General features: G+C 42.6%; 2 protein-coding genes across 8 annotated transcripts in view; one reads left to right on the top strand and one right to left on the bottom strand.

Moving 5' to 3' along the window:
* The window catches only part of LOC126986076 (transcription initiation factor TFIID subunit 3-like), a 41,792-nt gene extending 40,514 nt beyond the window's left edge, over positions 1–1,278 (top strand). For all 5 annotated transcript variants that reach the window (XM_050841762.1, XM_050841761.1, XM_050841763.1 and 2 more), the window contains exon 10: positions 180–1,278. The gene's annotated coding sequence lies outside the window, so the exon portion shown is untranslated. The remainder of the gene's footprint in view (positions 1–179) is intronic.
* On the bottom strand, positions 1,087–18,623 carry LOC126986077 (zinc finger protein 33B-like). 3 transcript variants are annotated; one of them, XM_050841768.1, is made up of 4 exons: positions 18,320–18,619; positions 6,034–6,228; positions 3,739–4,009; positions 1,087–3,663 (listed from the first exon to the last, which is right to left on the bottom strand). In XM_050841768.1, the coding sequence occupies exons 3-4, from the start codon at positions 3,754–3,756 to the stop codon at positions 2,482–2,484; spliced, it is 1,200 nt and encodes a 399-aa protein (XP_050697725.1). In that variant the 5' UTR covers positions 3,757–4,009; positions 6,034–6,228; positions 18,320–18,619; the 3' UTR covers positions 1,087–2,481. The 3 variants fall into 3 exon arrangements, with proteins under 3 accessions (XP_050697725.1, XP_050697723.1, XP_050697724.1); XM_050841766.1 differs by having other exon boundaries at positions 1,087–4,009; positions 18,320–18,612; XM_050841767.1 differs by lacking the exon at positions 6,034–6,228 and having other exon boundaries at positions 1,087–4,009; positions 18,320–18,623.
* Between the last annotated feature and the right edge of the window lie 2,478 nt (positions 18,624–21,101).

The raw sequence follows: 21,101 nt of genomic DNA, 5'->3' as shown, positions 1-21,101 counted from the left end.
TTGCTTTCACCTCTACATAATATACTTTTGTTATTATAGAAGCAAATACAGTTTAGTAATGAGAAAAAATAGAACCCAGTGTGTATCTAATGCAACCTTAGGAGTACTACTAACTTAGGAGGAGCAGGAGGAAGGAAACCATGTGTATAGCAATTCATATATTTATTTCCTGCCCCCAGATGTCAGGGTCTTGAGCCTGGTGTAGTGTTGGCCTGCTGGATGGGTGCCTCCTTCTCTCCCCTCCTTTGCCACAGCCACCACCATAGGAAGGAGGGCAAGGAGGAAATGAAGAAGACAGAAGAAGAGGGAAAATTAAGAAGAAATGCAAGGGGAAATTGGGGCACTAATATCTTTGCTTAAAATAAAGAAAAATATACATACTACTAGTCTTTTATATTTGATCTGAGAAGTATTGTGTCATCATCTTGAACTCTGACATGAAAGAATTGCATTACTACAATAACAAGGCCTTGACTGGATTTATGAGGTACTGAAGTACTTAGCAGTTTCCTTTTTTCCCTCTTATATGTGTGTGTGTGAGAGACATACACAAACATCCACCTGTATATGTGGGTTCACTACCTCAAAATGTACAAAGGCAGCCACCAAGGAATTTTCAGTGCACTCCAAACATCCACAGTCCACCTGTGGACAATTCGGCCGTTCCTAAGAGAAGGACGATGTATACATGCATAAAGCAGCATAAAGTATCATAAGCAGCATTATTATCACCTATACCTACTACTATAAGGTTGTGGACCAAACAGTGAGATTTCAAGAACTATGTATTTGCATTAAGTTTATGTATGTACAGTACACTTTAATCTGTGTAAATCTCTCTCTGTAGTGTTTGTACAGCTGATGAATAATGCTGCTAATGACATTATGCTGCTTTATGCATGTACACACTGTCCTTTTCCTTACGAACGTCTGAATCGTCAGTGGAGGGAGCATGAATATTTGGAGAGGCATCGTGAAAATTCCTTCAGGACCGCCTCTGTGCATCTGGGGGGAAAAACACGAATGTGTGAATCTGTGAATAATGAACCTGCAATTATGGGAAGACTTGTATTAAAATAATAATAATAGTAATTGGTATATTTACTGCTTGACAAACTTTCAGCTAAGAATACAATACAATGAGTTATCATGTGACTGTGGGAGGTGAGGGAGGGGGTGAGGTGGAGGGAAGTGTGTAGAATCAAGTAGGAGGTGTGTGTGTGTGTGTGTGTGTGTGTGTGTGTGTGTGTGTGTGTGTGTGTGTGTGTGTGTATAAAAGTAATTACAGAATTACAGCTACAAGTTGCTAGAATCTAGTTTCAAGCAATTCAGTTTTCCTGGTCAACACTTCCATTAATTGTAAATATATTAATTACATTAATGACGGTAATATTTTTCATGCAAAGTACATTATAAAACAGCTACATCAATTTTAGAAAAAACAAACAAACTATTAACTACAATGTAACAAGCTTCAGCATATAGTTTACTTATTCACAACAGTTTTCTGAAGATGACAAACCTGTTGCATGTTACTTAAATGGTAAACCTGCGGGCATCATCGTGAATGCAGAGGCTTCGTGACGTCGACACAGGCGACATTGTACAGAAGGGGTTAATGGGTTTATCACACTGAGTTTTAACGCCTGGCACGATGATGTCAGTTCAGTATCACAGAAATTTTACCCCTCCTAAAACAGTCAGTGGTAGCTGTCTCGGACCATATTCTCAAACCTCACATTTGACAAGGTTTTGTAGGAGTTTTGGGCATTTCCAGGGGTAGTTTAATCTCATACCATGAATGTGAAAAAAACTCATGAAAACCTGATTGGTCTCCTTTTTGGCCTTTGGAAATGGTTGATGTGGGAGGTGGAAACGTCCGAGGATACTGACCCTTGGCGATGTCTCGAGTCACAGTGGGGTGGGTTGTAACAGCCCTGAATGAGGTACAATTATCTCTAACTTTGATGAACTAATTTTCATACACATGAAATCGGAGAAGTAACACTATTCGGATGATAAAGTGATAACTGAAGTACATGACAGTCCACTGGTCCATTGTTTTTAATACATATACTAGTTACTCTAATATGTTGTATGGCATCCAACTGCTTGCTTCACACCCTCTTGCAAAGGTGTAGCTAATTCATTATACACCTGTCCCCCTTATCTGTGGTTAGGGGACACAACACCAGTTCAACAGTCCCACACAGTCATTGTCAGTGCCCAAACCAAACTATATTCTTTACACATTCCTTTCATAGTTTTTTACAGCAGTGTGTCTAAGGGTGTGACTGGCAAACTTACACTTCTGGTTGGTTCCACATTCCACACAGTTTCCAGAAGTGTTTGTAAGGGTGGAGTGATGATGTGACTCATGGATTATTTTTTACCACATTCTTTTATTCATAGTTTCTTACACTGTGTGCGTAAGGGTGTGTCTGGTGAAGTGACTCCTGGATGATTTATTTCCCACATTCCTTACGTTCCCAGTACTGCCACGCTGTGTGTGTGGCTGTGGCTGGCAAGGTGACTCTTCTGGGTGAACTTCTTTCCACATTCCAAGCATTCATATTTTTTTACACCCTCATGTGTCAAGGTGTGTTTGTTGAGGTCACTCTTATGGATAAATTTTTTTCCACATTCCAAACACTCATAGTTTTTTATACCAGTGTGTGTAAGAGTGTGACTGGTGAGGTGACTCTTCTGGATGAATTTTTTCCCGCATTGTAAACATTCAAAGTTTTTTACACCAGCATGAGTAAACATGTGTCTGGTGAGGTCATTCTTCTGGATGAACCTTTTTCCGCATTCCAAACACTCATATTTTTTTTCACCAGTGTGTGTAATGTGGTGCATAGTAAGGTGACTCTTCTGGATGAATGTTTTTCCACATACCAAACATTCATAGTTTCTGGCACCAGTGTGTATATACATGTGTCTGGTGAGGTCATTCTTCTGGATGAATCTCTTCTCACAGTGGTAACATTCATATTTTTTTACACCACTGTGAGTAAGAGCATGGGTAGAGAGGTGACTCGTCTGCATGAATTTCTTCCCACATTCCTTACATTCATGTTTCTTTTCACCGGTGTGTGCTAAGGTGTGTTTGGTGAGGTGACTCTTTCGGATGAAGGTTTTTCCACATTCTCCACATTCAAAGTTTCTCACACCGCCGTGTGTCAGGGCATGATTGGTCAGCTGACTTTTATAGGCAAACTTTTTTCCACAATCCACACATTCATAGTTTATACACTCCACACCACAGTTTCCTTCCCCAGTGTGTGTCTGGATGTGTCTGGTGAGTTTACTGTTATGAGTGAATTTTTTCCCACATTCCTTACATTCAAAGTTTTTCACAGCAGTGTGTGTAAAGCTGTGTTTGGTGAGGTGACTCTTCTGGTTGAACTTTCTTCCACACTCATTGCACTCAAAGTTTCTCACACCAGTGTGTGCAAGGGTGTGGCTGATGAGGCCAGTTCTCGAGGTTAATATTTTTCCACAGTCTAGACACATAAACTTCCCTTCTTTTCTGGGTCTTATATTCTCAGCAGCAGGCTGCTGCTGGTCACAACTGACCCAACTGCCACCTGCAACATTCTGCTCCTGCATGTCCTGACAACTCATGCTGCTGTCCTGCCCTGCAGCCTCCTGCTTGCACACCTGTTGCAGGGAGTCCATCTGCTGGTCCTGACAACTCATGCTGCTGTCCTGCCCTGCAGCCTCCTGCTTGCACACCTGTTGCAGGGAGTCCATCTGCTGGTCCTGGCTCAAACCTCAAGGCTTCCTTCAGGATGTTCTTTTTAAGACCGGTGTGGCTGTGAAACGTGCGCGTCTCAACTCTCTCTCCGTGATCTCCCTTTGTTTGTACACACCAGACAGCTCATCCGTCAATGGTTTTCTAAGCAAACTAGCTGTTGTAGCCTGGTCTTGGTCTTGGTTCAGGAAGGAATGACTTCGCTCGGCACTGACCACAGCCTCTAGAACAGCTCACTCCCTCGGGTCAGACCTGAAATAAACCAAGAAAAAGTTGGTAATGGACAGCGAGAACACCTGCATTACCGGTAGTCCACCCTAGGCAGTATGCACCATCCAGACTTTCTTCCAAAATTCCTTTTACACTATCGTCTTTCTGGTCCCTTCTTGGAAAACACTCACCACTGGCAGGAGCCCCATCACCTTCCATACATTCCCTCCATTGCTATATGAGGCGCCGCGTGCAATGTTGGGGTAAGCGCCAGTTTTTAAGATATGTAGCCTAATATGTTTATGTATTCCATAGTGTTTATGAAAGATTTTCAAAAAAAAATTTATTTTTTTAAAGAGGGTTTTTTTATGAGTCAAACATGGTTTATGGGTTAAAAACCTCAGAAATTGCAGTTGAAGTTTTAGCAACTTTAAATTGCATTTTTTTTGTTGGTTTTAAAGCTAGAATCATCATTTTGATACCAAAATGAAGCTTATGTAAAGACAAAACTGCCTGTGTTATGTACAAAGTGCAAAAAGAAAAAAGAAATAAAAAACAAAAACACCCTGGGTTTTGAAAAAAAAAAAATCCACCAGAAGTATTTTATTTTACTCATATTGTGATTTACTGGGATTTATAGCAGTCAGAAGTCGGAAGGTAATGCAAATTGTTGTAATTAATGTAGCTAGTCATGTTCACTTAGAAAGAACTAGTTAAAAATTGTCACGAGTCAATTATAGAAAGTACAACAAACAAAAGTACATTAAGTCAGCTATTGAATATCGAACAAAGTTAAAAAATGTACGAAAAATTAATTAGATCAGCTAGACATGGCAACTGCGTCACTTCCTCCCAGAGCCCACTGGGGACTTGCACCATTACTCCCCCTGCCCCCACAAACTGTAACCTTCCACACAACTGCTCATGGACATTGCTATTCTGGCAGAACCCATCTTCACTGCACAACATTGGGCAATTTAGGGCTGCTGAAGCATGAATGACTAGCTGAGGAAGGGCGGCGATGATGGTGGCAGTGGTGTGTGGTCTCAGTAAACACGTCTGATAAACAATAAATACAACATTGGATATTTGTGATACTATAAACCGAAAAGATCTTGATATTTTAGGGCAAACTGAAACATGGCTAAGTAACTATGATATAGTCATATATTTATTGAAATAACACCAGTAACCTTCAAGAAAGCACTCAAGATTCATTCATTCACTACAACGTTACAAACAAGTGCATCAAGAATTAATTCTAGGTGCTAACATATTGTTGACTGCCCTGCAGAGCACGGCACTGGCAGTGGAGCCAGGCCTGAAACCTCATCAATGATAAATGGTAAACGGTAAACCAACACACTTCCAATCCTAACTTCATTCAACAGAGGGAACATTGAAAGCATATTATAGAAAGTTTTGCAAATTGCCTTTCCCAGTTAGTAGTTATGTTTATATAGAAATGTAAGGTTAATTGTTGACAGCAGGTGAAATACAGCAAAAGAAGCAACTTACACTATTTAAAATTTGCCCCCAAGCTAGCGTTTTCAGAAGTAGCAATGCTTTTTTAGTCTCTTGTTGTCACTGTGTAGTAACCCATCATCATATTTGCTCAAGCACCTTCCTAGCTGATTTCCACTTGAAAGAGCATCATTTTTGACTCATGTATGAATGGAAATCTGTAAAATAGACTACTCTTATTTGTTAAATAATGACTACAAGTTACTCACTCATCTGCTAGGATTACAACAACTACAACGGACTAAGCAGGTAACAGGCCTTGATTCAGTTTCATGACGTAGTCACTGATTCGACATGAAGTCATTCCAGCCATACCCCGTGATCCTGCAAAGACACTTGCTACCAAAGGTATCGACACACCTCTCCAGGTCACTATTCAGTATCTAAGTCTCACAGCCATATGGAGAGACAGAAAGCACAAGCGATTAAAGGATTTGAATCTTTGTCTGCCAGCCTCACAAAAAACATGGTCCACCACACTCTTCCCTCAGTTTTTAATTTTTACTTCTTCACTTGCCAATTAACTTGTCTCCTAAACTGACCTTCTTCTGCTTCAGTGTTTCAGGGGGCTGGGTAGGCCATGGAACCACAGCCTTTAGAGTCCCACAGTTGCAGATTGCTAATGGCCGTTTGTGTGCAGTTGGCTGGATCTAGCCGTTGCTGTTGTGTTTTTGAAGACTTGGAAGGTGATGGCAGTGCTGAGTGAGTCTCTATCCAGTAAGTCTCCTAGTGGTGGTCTGTAGACAAGAAGTTTGGTTAGGGAGGATTGAGGGCTATGTGGATAGAGTAAAATCTTGAACAGTGCAGGAAGAAGTGCTCTGGTGTGTCAGGCTGTGTGGGGCACCAATTCAGATGGTGTATGTGTGCAATGCAGTGGGTGATGGCAACGTCTGGGGGAATAAGTCCACCAATGCTGGGAGGTGAGTGTCAGCTGTTAGTCTTGTGTTCCAGTGTTTGAGGCAATGATGGTAAAATATGATACTTATGAAATTGGGTGCTGTGTTGGTAGGGTTACACTGGTGATACTTTAGGGCTAGTTGCAACACTGATTATAATGGATGAGAACATATGTACCATGTCAAGGGGACCAGCAACCTGAAATCTGGTTCATCACCAGTGGATCTTTGCTGGAAATTTTACAAGCTTGATTTAGAGAAGTAAAATGACCAAACCGTAAATTTTATCCAGATCTGGTCAACTTTGAGAAAAAATAAATAAAAAATAAAACATTACAGAAAATGAAGTTTTGTATAATTCTATCTCCTCCTTTTCTAACTGTATACACTTCATAAAATTCTGCTATTATATATGCACTGACATAAGTTGAAAAATAATGTTTACATATGATGTATTCCATGTACATAAAATGGGTCTAACCTATGTTTTGTATCTTTTTCATCCCACGTCAAACTACAGCCAATAGTGAAATCATTGATATATAATTTATAAGGATGAAAGTATAAAGCCCTTGAGACATCCTACTCACTGCGCCATGTAGGATGTTTCGAGGGCAGAGAATTATACTGATGGCGGGTGAATCGTTCACTGTTGGCAGTGAAACAGTAACTGATACAAGTACATCGCCAGGTCACGATGTCAACACTAGCACTCAATGGAAAACTCATGCTAACAACCTAACTATCTACAGGCTCAGGGGAACAACAGCAAACCAAAAGTCTGGGTGAAAATGGACTGAGGAACAACATTTTGGAGCAAGGAAAAACCGGCTTGATTTTTTTTTTTTACAGCAAAGGAAACAGCTCAAAGGCAAAATAAATAAATAAATAAAATAAGAGGAAACACAAAAAAATAAAAAAAATAAAATAAAGCCTGCAAATTAATGTTCGTAAACTTGAGCTTGCCATAAGGGGTGGATGCAAATAGTCGAGGAATAGAAAACTTGTTTAAACATATCCTGCGTCAAGGGTTAATCTGATATCTGTTTGTCTTGGAAACCGCTAGCGTCTCTATGAGGTGGAGAAAGGGGGGGTTCACTGAAAACTAGTGGAAGAAAATGTCAGAATTAGGAAAAATGCATCAATAGCTATAAGAAAAAGATGTCCTGATAAAAGAATTAGTAAAACAAATCTTTACCTCATCACAGAAAGGAAGTCAGTTTCTCGGCAAAGCCATACTTAAAAGGTGACACAGGATACTAAAGAGCAGGCATCGTAAGGCTGAGAATATATAAATCTTCTGAGTGGCCTTAAACCATCAGCTGCGATTGTCACGGATTTGGCTTTCACTGATAGCCTGGTAACATATATAGTCGAGTCGCGTATGGCGCGGTTAATTGGTTCTGAGCAACGGCCGTGCCATTGGAAACCGCGTCAAAGGAATAATTAAACCTATGGTGAAAATACAATTTGGTTCTGGCCCTTGCCATTTTGCCCCACCACACCTTTTTTTTTTTCTGTTCGTTCTAGCCCAAGTGCACCGGTAGGCATTATCTGCCTTTTGATGTTGTTCAGTCCGACCCCACGCTCACCACCTTATCCACTCGGCCACCGCCAACTTCCACTTTTTCACTCAGTACGTATGCTCATACGTCAGTGGGCGAATCTTGCCCGTGGGTTTCCCAGCAGGCTTGCAAGCCATTGTGCAGCACGTGCGAGGTAAGCGAGCCGACTCCTTGCCGTGCGGGGGCCGGGGGTTTAACTATAGTCGGTTCACCCGAGTCTGAAGTGTGGATTATCGTGCAATGGCAACCTGCAGCCACACGGCATATCCGATTTCATGGATACTGTATGCTAGCCTACGCATAGTAAACAGTTGTCACTGTCAATAATATGCAGACAGTATTAACAAATACCGTCAATCATAGTCGACTGAGTTAAAAATATTAGTAATGTCACAAATCGCTGTTTTGTTAATTTACAAGATCACTGATTATGATTATTAAACAGCCTTGAAGCTGTCCACCACCGAGAAAAATTAGCAGGCTTTACATTAATACAACAGCTATTTATCACATTACTAAATTTTTTAAAACTCATAATCGACTATAATTGACGGTATTTGTTAATGCTGCCTGCACATTATTGACAGTGACGACTGTTTACTGTGCATACATTATCCATGAAATCGGACATGCCGTGTGGCTGCAGGTTGCCGCTGTGCGATAATGCACACTTCAGACTCGGGTGAACCGACTACAGACGTGTACTCATCAGGTCAGGACTGGGAACCCGTTGCGCCACCGCCACATTCCACCCAATAACCGCCCAACCATTTACTTTCCCCGCCAACCCGAAATTGACAAAAAATATTATTTGGCACACATATTAACCTCTGGGATGCAGATTTCCTACAAGACGACATTCCCAAGCTACAGGAATGGATCAAAAAGAGGCTGCTACAATTCAATGAAGAAAAATGTAGTCTTGCACCTTGGGAGGGAATATCCAGCACCCCAATACCACATGGAAAACACTACACTACCCACCACAGAGGCAGAGAAAGGCTTGCCAGGCTGCCAATGAAAGCCAAATCCGTGCCAATTGCAGCGGACGGGTTTATGCAATAATTAATGGTGACCAACCACTTTCAAAGATCTCTCTCTCTCTCTCTCGTTAGTTTCTTTAGTCTCTGATTTCTTCCCTTTTGGACTGGGCAGCAAGAAAGACAAAAGAAAGGAAAGGCTCTGGGAACACTGGCCAATTTAGATATTTAAAAGCCAGTTTGCCAGCAGGCTGATGTGCAGAAGGGCCTGCTGTAGATTTTAGTAGGCTAGTTAGCCAGATCACTTTCTCTTTTGCCTGCTGGAATAGACAGTTGGTCCAGGTCCACTTTACCTGAAAAAAGGAGCAAAGGAGGGGGGAAAGATTGACGGGAAGAGATGAGGAGCAGTCGGGGAGTGCATGACTGTGACTTGGAATTTGAGTGAGGGCAACGGCAGCCGACTGCGAACGTTCTTCTTGTCTACATCTATAAATTTTGGCTATATGATCATTCTGAAAAATGAGGATAATTTGTAACTTACTGAATACAAAAATGTGCGGAGAGAGAGAGAGAGAGAGAGAGAGAGGATAGAAATCCTCCCAAAAACCAACCCAACCGCCACCATGAGATTTTCCCCCTCGGAAAAAAAATCCAACCTGGCAACTCTGCGCTCGTTTGGCCAGGGGAGACCATGAACCGCGTCAGAGATGGATTTACCCGTGTGATCTGAACATATGGTTCTGAAACCATACCGCGTCATAGGAACCGCGCCTTATGAATCTGCGGCATACGTGAATTGACTGTAGTCCCAGGTCTCTTTCTCTGCCTCTGTGGTGGACAGTGGAGTGTTTCCCATGTGGTATTGGTATGCTGGATATCCCCTTCCAAGGTGCAGGACTTTACATTTCTCTTCATTGAATTGTAGCAGCTACTTTTTGTTCCCTTCCTGTAGCTTGGTGATGTCTTCTTGTAGGAAATCCACAGCCAAGGGGTTAAACAACATAATGCCCTCCTATGCAAAGACTGGAAGTGAATGGATTTGACCACTTGTACTGGGTGAGTAAAACACCTTGAATCACTCATTGAGATAAAGGGCCAGTTCAACAGTCAAACACAAACCAAACTGTATTCCCAGCAATGATCTGTTATTTCTACTCAATACTTGATACTAATAGAGATTTCCAGTGTGGTTTCCTAAAATTTCTTTGTTTTCACATCAGCACCAGACACTATACAAGACATTTTCATGGTATTTTGTGTGTGGTTGGGGAGCTTACAAAGTTGCTGTATTGGACTGTAAAACTGGCCCATTGTTGCATACTCTGTTTTTCCAGCAGGACGAAGTGTCTTAACCCACGATAATACCTCGTTCAACCAGGCCATGGATTTCGTCATCTGTGCGACTCATGCCAGACAAATTCGAGGTAGTGATGAGTTCTACAAAACTGTCCCAAAGCACAAAAAGATGTTGGTGCCGGCAGCAAGCATCGGAGGGTTGAATGAATCGGAATCAGAGGTAAAGGCAATGGAGGACTTGTATGGGATAGCACAGCCAGGATGAATGGCTGAGGCAGCGCTGGAGGCATCAGGGGCAGAGGCACAAGCAGGGTTAGCAGGAGGGATCAATGAGGCAGGGAGGCATTTGGAGTTGTGGATATGTGCGTCGTGGGTGAGTTATATCTTCTTGATCTTGATAATTAATGCACAGGGCAGCTGTACAGGTGCATTACACGCATATTTGTGTTGGCTGTTGGGGGAATGGGGGAGCCGAGTATGCAGGGGAGGTAAGTGAATCAAGTGTAATTGTTTGTGTTGGTGTGACAAGTGAGTGTATTTGTTTTCTGAGTGAGTCTACTGTACCGCTCTAAAATCTGTTGAGGGAGACTGTTCCAGTGGTGTATGGTGCGTGGAAAGTATGAGTGCTTGTATGCGTCAGTGTTAGTGTGACATGTTTGGTGTTTATGGATGTGTGTGTTACGAGTGCGTTGACTGTTTGAGGGTCAATGTTTTGCTGTGTTGGAGGCATCCATCTCACTGCTGGAGCTGGTGAGGGTGAGTGGGTGCAATTAGAGGGAAGTCAGGCAGCAGTGTGGAGGCAGCCGTGGCCTTGCTAATAATGTAGCACAAGTTGGCATTTTATTTCAAGACAAATAATTTTTTCATGGGCAAAATATGATGCTTTTTCTTATTGTGGAGATAGCTTTTCTGTGTAAACCAGTGTCTCTTATTTCCTGACCAAATACACTTTATAAAATTCTGCTGTTGTACATGCACTGACATATATTCGCCCAGAATTTTTTTAGCTATGTAGATGGGTGCCTGAGGTTAATTGAAAATAATGTTTACACATACTGTATTCCATGTGCATAAATGGGTCTACATGTTTCGTATTTTTTATACCAAGTCAAACTACAACCAATAGTGAGACCAATGATATGTAATTTAGAGGGATGGAAGTATTTGGTGTGGGTGAAAACTGACTGAGGAGCAACACTTCGTAGCACAAGTTAGTGTTTTATTTTCAAGACAGATTATCTTTTCATGAGCAAAATATGATGTTTTTTTTTAAAGTGGAGATACCGTATTTCCCACCATATAAGATGCACTTTTTTTCAAAAAAGAAGATTAAAAAAATTAACCTGCGTCTTATATGTCGATGGTTAGGTTATGGTAGGCCGAGGGGTTATTGTTACTGGTATGAGACCAACACCCAAAACACCTCCATTTGCCACAATAGTCCCCAGAATGAAATACAGTAAACCCTTGATATAACGGACTAATTGGGGGGGGGCCTTAGTCCTTTAACGCCGAAAGTCCGTTATGAGCAGCGAAAATTAGAAAAATGTAAAATAATGCCGATGAACCTAATAAACGTAGGTATAGTTTTTCTTATTGTGTATGCTGTGTGCACGTTGTCTGTATAGCCGCATAGCACACTTGGTGATGGACTACGAGGCACTGAGGCTGCCAAGTTGGCAGTGGGGCCCTGCTGGGGGCCGTATTGTTATGGGTATAGGTAAAGTTGTACAAGTATGCCAAAATTGCACTGGCACAAAACTTTTTTTTTTAGTTTTTTTGGTAGTTTTCGGAGTGTTATGAAATAATCTGATATATAACTGTTTCTGTCACAAATCATTAAATGATTGACTTTTCAATGCCTATTGTACACCCGCCGCAGCCCACAGCTGCAGCCGCAAAATAACTTGCAGAGAGAGATGTTCAACTTGCTTAGTTTCTACATTTCACTCACCGCTCACAAAGATCACAAGTGGACAAACTAAAACAAAACCAGGCAAATTAGTGTTTTCCTGCCATGTATTCCCCCAGTGCGTATGCGTGGTGGACAGCAAAGTGACTTATTGCTTCGAGGAGGTATTTCTCGCAACATAGGCCGCCATGTCACATCCCTAGCTGCGTATTTCTGCGCTCAACACCTTGGAGGAATAATACGTATTCTTCCTCCAAGCTCAACACCGAGTGCCGAATAAATTTAAACTAACCAAACATAACTATACATAACCTACCTAACTGCGGGGCTTAACCCACCTCGACCCCTTAAGGGGGTATCACACTGGGCTATTTTTCCTCCAACATCCTACCTCAAATCTCCTCCGACCTCTTCAGGACGACGGGCTTCTATTCGAGAAGAATTGTCACCGAATCACCTTTACTTCTTCACTGCAATTAGCTTAAAGCCAAGAAGGAGAGGCATGTGTGGAGGCGGCAGTGGTTAGCAAGGAGAGAGCAGTTTGGGGTTGTTTATGTTAAGAGGTCAAGTGACAACTTATGTTGTTCTATTATAAAGTTTTGTTTTGGTCTCTTTTTTTCTTTTTCATAATTCTTATTCTATTGCAAGTTATGCAAGAAATAAAATCACTATGGCAAACTAATTTGTTTTCTCAACAATTTACACAGAATGTCAGTTGACTTCGAATTTTCCTCCAGCAAATCGGTTCCTTCCCGAAAGCTACAGGCTGCAAATTTGCTCCGACAGTCAGTGGAAAAAGTGCTGGAGGTGGGTGGTACCGCTGATTAATCGGAGGTTGGAGGAAAACTTGCCCAGTGTGATAGCCCCTTTAAGCTGTGTCAGTACCGACACTCACAAACACTTGGCTAGTTTTCATTACATTTACATCCTGGATTGATGCACAAGACTTTTTTTGTGGTATAAATACATTCTTCATGTGAATGGAAACCACAAGGAGGAAAGAATTTCATCAGGTGGGCTGAAAAAGACGACAATAACCAAAGGATGGGACAGCAGATAAAGGGAGGAGGGTGAGGTGACTAGAAGATGCTTATGTAGTTTCCGGAAGCGAGTGGTTCAAAAACAATTCTTGGTCGGTCCCCATGGATTTCTGACCGTCTGACCTTGACCGTTATATCCAAAATCCGTTATGAGCGGGTCCATTATATTGAGGGTTTACTGTACACCAAACCTGACAACACAAGGAAGACACGCTACGTTTCCTTAGTAGACAGGGATCATTGATGTAAGACAGACCTTCTTCATAAAATTGTTTGACTTTGCTTGATTGATAAACACAAACAATATTTGGATAATATTGATGAGATATTGAGAAGATAGATTATTATTCGATATTTACAAGTGCCTGTTTCTCCATTTTGCACTTATCTTTTAACATTCTTACTTTACATACGTGTTCAACAAACATTGAAGCACATTCAAGTTTGAAATTTCACACTTCCTTATGTTTTAAAAATGTATAAAAATATTACAACAACTAGACTTACAATGTAGAACAATAATAAAGAAATATGACGTAGCTACAAACTTTATACCCATTACCCCTTTGAATGTTGCTATCTCCGCCATGTTTGTTTACATCTCAAAGCAGTACCCTCAAGCCTGTAAGAAGGACCAATTCTGGTAGGCCCCAGCAAATATTAAGGGTTTGGTTAATCTGCTAACAACTGTTTCAAATACATAAAAAAAATAGCATGTGGAGTGCTTCACATTTGTTAAGGTTTTAGTTACTGATTCATACCAATTTACTGCGTCAATGGCTAAAATATGTGAGGGTGCCTTGAAAATTTCAAAGTCCAGTGTTGTTGTTTCATGAGGGCTCCCTAAGCAGACTGAGCCTCATAGCTGCCTTACACTACACCACAGAAACTAGTTCCTAAGTCAATAATATTCAGAACGCATATGGATCATTACGATTTTGGACATAAAACTGTCTTTAACCCCTTCAACACGAGGACGCATATACTGCGTCCTTACGTGCCCCGTACCACATCCAAGGATGCGCATACTGCATCCTGGCGCACTTTAGCCAATATACGAGTTACTTCCTCTTTATATTTATGCTTACATCTCAAAATTATCAATTAATTTATGTTTCTTTATGTGCACCATTTAATTCTGAAAGTTTTCATATATAATACGTGATGAATATGTCGAGTTTATGACTGAAAGCTTGTTATATTCAATAGCGGCATTTGAAATTTGACATGTGCACGATCCCGGATACGGCGCGGAGCACTGTTTTGGCCCGGCCGTAGTGAGTTTCTTTATGTGCACCGTTTAATTCTGCATGTTTTCATATATCATACATGATGATTATATTGAGTTTATGACTGAAAACTTGTTATATTCAATAGCGACATTTGAAATTTGGCGCGCACGGCGATCCCGGATACAGCGCGCAGCGCTGTTTTCGCCCAGTCGTAGTGAAGGAGTTAAGAGTTCTACGTTATTTTCTTCTCTATTATAAAGCAAATAATAGCGCAAGTATTTGTATTTTATAATTTTAAAGGACTACATTCATGAAGTGTTACTACGCAGGGGTGACACGTAAGCAGCTTCCTGAAGCTCAGTTTTCCTCTTGTCGCCATGATGGGCAGATGGATTGATACTCTAGTCTTCTTTAGTCTCCTCAAAATATAATTCTACTTCACCTCTCGGTAAGTGTTAGCTGAGTATTTATCCTTTTTAATGGTATGCATGTAGTTTGACAGAAGGACCGATTACTTTCCACTTCTAAACCAGATGTTTGTCTTGTGACACGTGTCACTTTGATTCGCCAATGAGGCACCTCGCACCACACTGCGGCATCAAATAACCCAAAACCGAGTCCTTTTGACCCTTCAATGCCATCATGTTCGAACAGTGACACAGGCATGTGACATGGGGTGTGCTTCGTGCCTCGTGGTCGCATCAACTCAATAACATTAACCGAAAGCTCTAGATAGCAGTGTTACCAGATAGGAGTGTTTCACGGTACGGTGGCGGCTGTCAGTCTGCCCTTGTTTCTTGTTGAGTCAGCGTTCTGAAACATTTCGTAATATTTTTTTTTTTCTTTTGTGCTTGTTTATTAAGTGCGACTGCTAAATAAGCCACCATGGAGCCAAAGAAAAAGGCAAAAAACACGATAGAATTCAAGAAAGAACTCGTAGCAAAGTATGAAAGTGGCGTACGCGTGGCCGATATACCCTTCCAAACAATAACCTCTCCTCCTCCCTCTCCCCTCCTCGCCGTCTTCCATACGCGAACAAGAGTCTTCAATAAAGGTAAGAGTGATGTTGAATGTTCATTTATGCATTTCATTAGTCATTTATATTTATCTATCATTGTTTTCTGTATGTAAAACTATAGTTATTCTCTATAAAATGTATTTTTTGTTAATATTTTGGGTGGTCTGGAATGGATTAATTGGATTTATATTGTTTCTTATGGGAAATATTGGTTCAGTTTTCGTACATTCAATTTTTGTCAGACGTTTTTCAAACGGATTAATCACAAAAACCGAGGCTGCACTGTATGCTTAAAGAAGCTGACATAAGTAAGAAAAAAATACATCCAAGCCCCCGTGGCGGTAATGCCACAAGAGAGAGAGAGAGAGAGAGAGAGAGAGAGAGAGAGAGAGTAATTGAAAGTAATTGTGGATATTGACTCCTGTCTCCAAATACAATAATACGCCTCCATATTATAGTTAAGGAAAAGGGAGAAATCGGTTCTTTTAGGTGGGGAGCATATTTAAAGTACTCCAGTGGTTTCCAACCTTTTTCTCAGGCAACCTCAATCAATCATGCACCTATAGTCATGACTGAGACCCCACTAGTTTAGTTGTTTGTAACAAAAAAACACCATGTTTGATATTTTGAGGTCTTGGCGACCCCTGGAAAAGTGCTTGGCGGCCCCCTCTTGGGGTCGTGACCCCCGGGTTGGGAAAGGGGGAACTACTCTAACCGAACTTTACATAACCTAACCTCTCAACCCCTTTGCTAACCAAGGGGGGTTGTGCCCCCCCTGGACCCCCCCCCACATGTATCATGTGCCGGAAAATCATGTTTTTTTTTGGTGGGGGAGCATATTTAAACTACTCTAACTGAACTTTACATAACCTAACCTCTCAACCCCTTTGCTAACCACGGGGGGCTGTCCCCCCGGACCCCCACATGTATTATGTGCCGTAAAATTGTGTTTTTTTGGGCGGGGGAGCATATTTAAACTACTCTAACCGAACTTTACATAACCTAACCTCTTGACCCCCTGCTAACCAGGGGGGCCTGTGTCCCCCCTGGACCCCCCCCTTTTTTTTGTTTATATTTCAGCCTGTAGGCTTTCTTCAGGGGCCTGGTGGTCGGCCCAAGCCCGTCATGGCGCAGGCAATTTTTATAGTGGCGCCAGTTTTGCGTTCGAACCTGCTTCACGCATTCGTACGTGCTACCGAACCTGCTTCACGCGTTCGTACATACTACCAGTGAGTGAATACATAGTCATATATGACGGTTGCAAGATTCTTATGACGGGAATTACTAACCATTTAGATGCTTCATTATTACCTTAATATTGTAACAGGGGGGCTTGGCCCCCCCCTCGATCCCCCTTTGGTATGAGACTGAGTGAAATTGCGTGGATTCCGTACGTGGTAAAAAAATCCCAGAATGTATGGAATTTCCCAACATCTAGGTAAATGTAAGGAATTTCCCTACAACTATGGTATTTTTCAACCCCCCATTAACTCAAAACTATGTATTTGCGATGCACTTCATGTTTACCGCCGCATTCTCCGCAGTCTCAAAGGCCCCCTAGCCAATTTTGGTTGCGAGGGGTGAGTATGGGCAACCACTAGAATAATATCAAACCTACTTTTAGGGGGTTACATATATCAGGAATACTAGTTCCCCGTAGCACACTCCGCCTCGCTCTGCCGTTCACACCCATTTTCTATGCAAGCGAGCGAGTGAGATTTCTCTCTCTCTCTCTCTCTCTCTCTCTCTCAATAGTCACAAATTATTTTTAAACTAAACCAACCCCGACTTGTAACCTAACGGCTAACAGGGAGGCTTCACCCCCCCTCAACCCCCCCACCCTTTGAACATATTTTCTAGACCATTTCCGATGCTCAATAGATTGATTTGAATATACTGAGGTATAAATAATATAGAATATATGTCCCTTGTGCTTCCCAGACCCCGCCTCCTCCTCCTATATATCAATCGCAGATTAATTTAAAACAAGCCAAAAACTACCAGAAAAATAGTTTCATCTGGAATAGAGAGACTGGTGAAAGACCAAAATTCGGGGAATATTCACGAAAGTGAAGCCTACTAATTTTGAGATGCTGACTGCTTATTTCTGGACAAAATATGATGCAGTTTATCATGGAGATAGTATTTTTCTCCAGAAATCATTAAGTGATTGACTTTTCAATGCCTTTTGTGGACCCGCTGCCGCAGCCGCAAAATAGGTCACAGAGAGGTTCAACTTGGACAGCCATGGAAAATCGAGGGTTTTGGGTGGGGGAGCGTATTTAAACTACTCCAATCGAACTTTACATAACATCCTAACCAGGGAGGGCGCAGCCCCTCTGGACTCCCCCCCAATGTATGTGCGACTTATTTCTGCGAGGTATTTCTCGCAACACCGGCTGGACCGCCGCCAGAGGAGGCTAAGCTATCGTAAATATTATCCCAAATTTTTACACGTTAACTTCGCCAGAGAAGGCTACCCTCTCGTGAGTGAATATTATCTGGTGCTTTTGACAAGCGACACACTGCCAAGCCCTCTTAGCCCTTAACCACTTGACATGATTCAGTGCCATTTCAGCCCAGGGACCAAGGTTAGGGCACATCCTTGTTAGCGCCTCCCACCCTGGCCTCAACACACACACACACACACACACACACGTCTGCTTTCTTTGCTTCCAATGAACTCGTAATTTTGTGGAGTACTTGGAGTCCGAGCACAATAACAAAGACCTTTTGGCCAAGAGTGTAAGTACATGATACTGCCCTAAGTCTGTGTGTGTGGAACCAAATACAACTGTTCGTGTCTAGGGTGTGCGGCGCGGGGTGAGTGAGTGTTGCATCAGCGTTGTGCTGCAGTCTGAAATATGGCCGTTAAGTAATGTGTCGTACCAGTTTAAGGCATGAACGAGGACTCTTGCTGCTGAGCACCCGCTGACCGCCGCCCGCTGTGCAAGTGCCAAGTGATGCTCGCACCTCCCCCTCGGTTCCTTCCTCCTCCCTCCGTCCTCTTGTGGGCCGTGGTGGACTGGTGGTGGTGGTGCAGCCAACGGCACCAAAGTGTCGTACAGAGCGTGATATATTTAACAATTTTTTTACCCCAAACTGTCGCCCACTCCCACACAGATAACGATATTCATTTATAGTTGTTAAAATCGTTAATTACTCATGTTTTTCTGCGATAGTTATGGGTCCGGAGCTAGAAAAGGCGAGGTTCAGAGTACGATAATCTGTATGGCTGCTTGCATCTCCCCCGCAGTGTTGCCAACCCGAAAATTATGGTTGGTCAAATATCCCTCTCTACCACAGACTTACATACACTTATGTAAGTCTGTGATCCCTACCGATGTCATGAAAAGTCCCTACGTGTCCCTACATACAAAGGCAAAGTCCCTACGCCTGTCCCTACGTCATTAATTTTTAAAAATTTCTTTTTAGCAAGAAATGAAGACTGGTCCCATATGTTTTCACGTAGGGCAACTGTTCGCTTTGATTGATTGATTGATTGATAGTTTATTGTTGCAAATAAACAACAAAGGAGAAGGGAGGAACATGCCATCCCAAACCCCAGGCAGTAGCCTACATAATGTGATTATCAGAGCTGGGCACTTCCGTACCTCTGTCCGCACCTCCGCTCCTCCGGACCTGCGGACCTTTAAACGAGGTGCGGAAGTCCGAAGTGGAAGTAACAGGTGCGGAACGGCAGTATTTTAAGTCCGTACCTCCGCCTGAGGGTATAAAATGATCACAAACATTATAATTTACTAAATTATAATGAACTTGTAAACTATGTGATCAATTTCTATATGTGAATTTGAAATAGAATATATAAAATTGAATCAGCAACATCTTTCTTTATTCCCTTCTCTTCCTCTTTGAATGATATTAACCGGAATTTTCTGTTTGTGCATGTGTACTGAGTATGATAATTATGATGAGTGTAAAAGTAGTTACTTTACTTCAAGGTGGTGGAGATTGTTAAAAAAAAATGACATATAAATAAAAAAAATGTTACTTCAGGGTGGTGGAGATTCTATGCGTTAAAACAATAATAATAATAATAATAATGATAATAATAATGCTGCTGCAGTATTGCCTTGTATTTCTTTTTTTTTTTACGACTAGATTTTTTTTTTCAGCGCGCTTTAATAGTTTTGGGTACGGTACCGGAGGTGCGGAGGTGCGGTACCGGAACGAGTGAAAAAATTTTAGGCGCGGAAGTACAGGTACGGACTATATGTGTTTCGAGGTGCGGAGGAGCGGTACCGGACTACCCGATATCCAGTAACGCGCCCAGCTCTGGTGATTATACAACTATAGTGAGACATGTGCAGGTACAGCACCATGTCAAGGTTCCGGATCGAGTTGGGTGCTGCAATCGGAAGGGGATAACAACAAACATTAAGATAAAATGGTTAGACACCAATTTAGTCTTGTTACATACATATATTTTAAGGTTCCCAGCGAGCTACCGGTGACATAGTCCATCGGTAGATCTCTGGGTGGTGGCAGCAAAACTACCCCCAGGGTGAGTCCCCCTTGTTTTTCCCCCAGATACCATTAGTTGAATTTTCTTTTAACATCATTTAGTGCCCCGAATTTCCGGGCACGACACCCGGAGAACTTCAAGGCACCACGGACTTGATGGTGCACCTCTTCCAGCCGTTCCTCTAGTTGACGGGCAAAACTGGAGGCGTCCCTTGGAAGGCTTTCCCCAGGAGGCCTTCCTGTCAGTAGGTCCACCGGCAATCGCAGCTCACGTCCAAACATCAGCTTTGCCGGTGAATACCCCGTAGTCTCGTGGGCGCCAGACCTGTAGGCCATGAGAAGCGCAGGCAGCTTCTGATCCCATGAAGACTGATCATTGTTGCACTGCTTGGCCAACTCCTGGCCCAACGTCCAATTAAACCTCTCCACCATTCCATCTGACTGTGGGTGCAGAGGGGTGGTCCGGGTCTTCTTGATACCCAGAAGTTTGCAACACTCAGCAAGGACTGTTGACTCAAAATTCCTTCCCTGGTCGGAATGGAGCTCGTTAGGCACACCGAAGCGACAGAAGAACTCCTCCACCAAAACCTTGGCGATGGTAGTGGCTTTTGGTCAGGGATGGCGTAGGCTTCCGGCCACTTGGTGAAGTAATCCATTGTGACGCAGATGTACCTATTTCCGTTCGTCGTCAGAGGCAAGGGTCCTGCTATATCCACTGCCACCCGTTCCATGGGGGCTCCAACCTGGTATAGTTGCAATGGGGCACGGTGACGCTTCTTGGGGCCCTTCTTTGCACAGCACACCTCACACGCGTGACACCATTCTTCGACGTCCTTCCTCCTGCCAACCCAATAGAACCTTTGGCGCAGGCGACTCAGTGTCTTCTTTACCCCAAGGTGTCCGCTGGTGATGCTGTCATGCATTTCTTTCAAGACGCCTTCCCGGGACTTCACAGGTAGCACCGTGGACCAGTAGTGGTCAAGACCATCATGAGAGACCCAGCGTCGCTGCAACACCCCGTCGTCCATCCGAAGAGTGTCCCACTGAGTCCAGTAATTCTTGGAGGTAGGGCTTTCTCTCGAGATTACTTCCCACCCAGGTCGCGTTGACGACTGACTCAGCCACTCCATAATTGGTCTCAGATCTCGGTCCTCCCGTTGCAGTTTTCCCAAGTCTTCCCATGGCA

The sequence above is a fragment of the Eriocheir sinensis genome, chromosome 61 (genome assembly GCF_024679095.1).
Source record: "Eriocheir sinensis breed Jianghai 21 chromosome 61, ASM2467909v1, whole genome shotgun sequence".
Taxonomy (NCBI): Eukaryota; Metazoa; Arthropoda; class Malacostraca; order Decapoda; family Varunidae; genus Eriocheir; species Eriocheir sinensis.
The sequence above is the reverse complement of the archived record's forward strand: the minus strand, read 5'-3'. Positions and strand labels throughout refer to the sequence as shown.

Bases quoted from the DNA above. Each gene is read 5' to 3' on its own strand.
- LOC126986077 (XM_050841767.1), bottom strand. From the start codon at position 3,756: ATGGACTCCCTGCAACAGGTGTGCAAGCAGGAGGCTGCAGGGCAGGAC.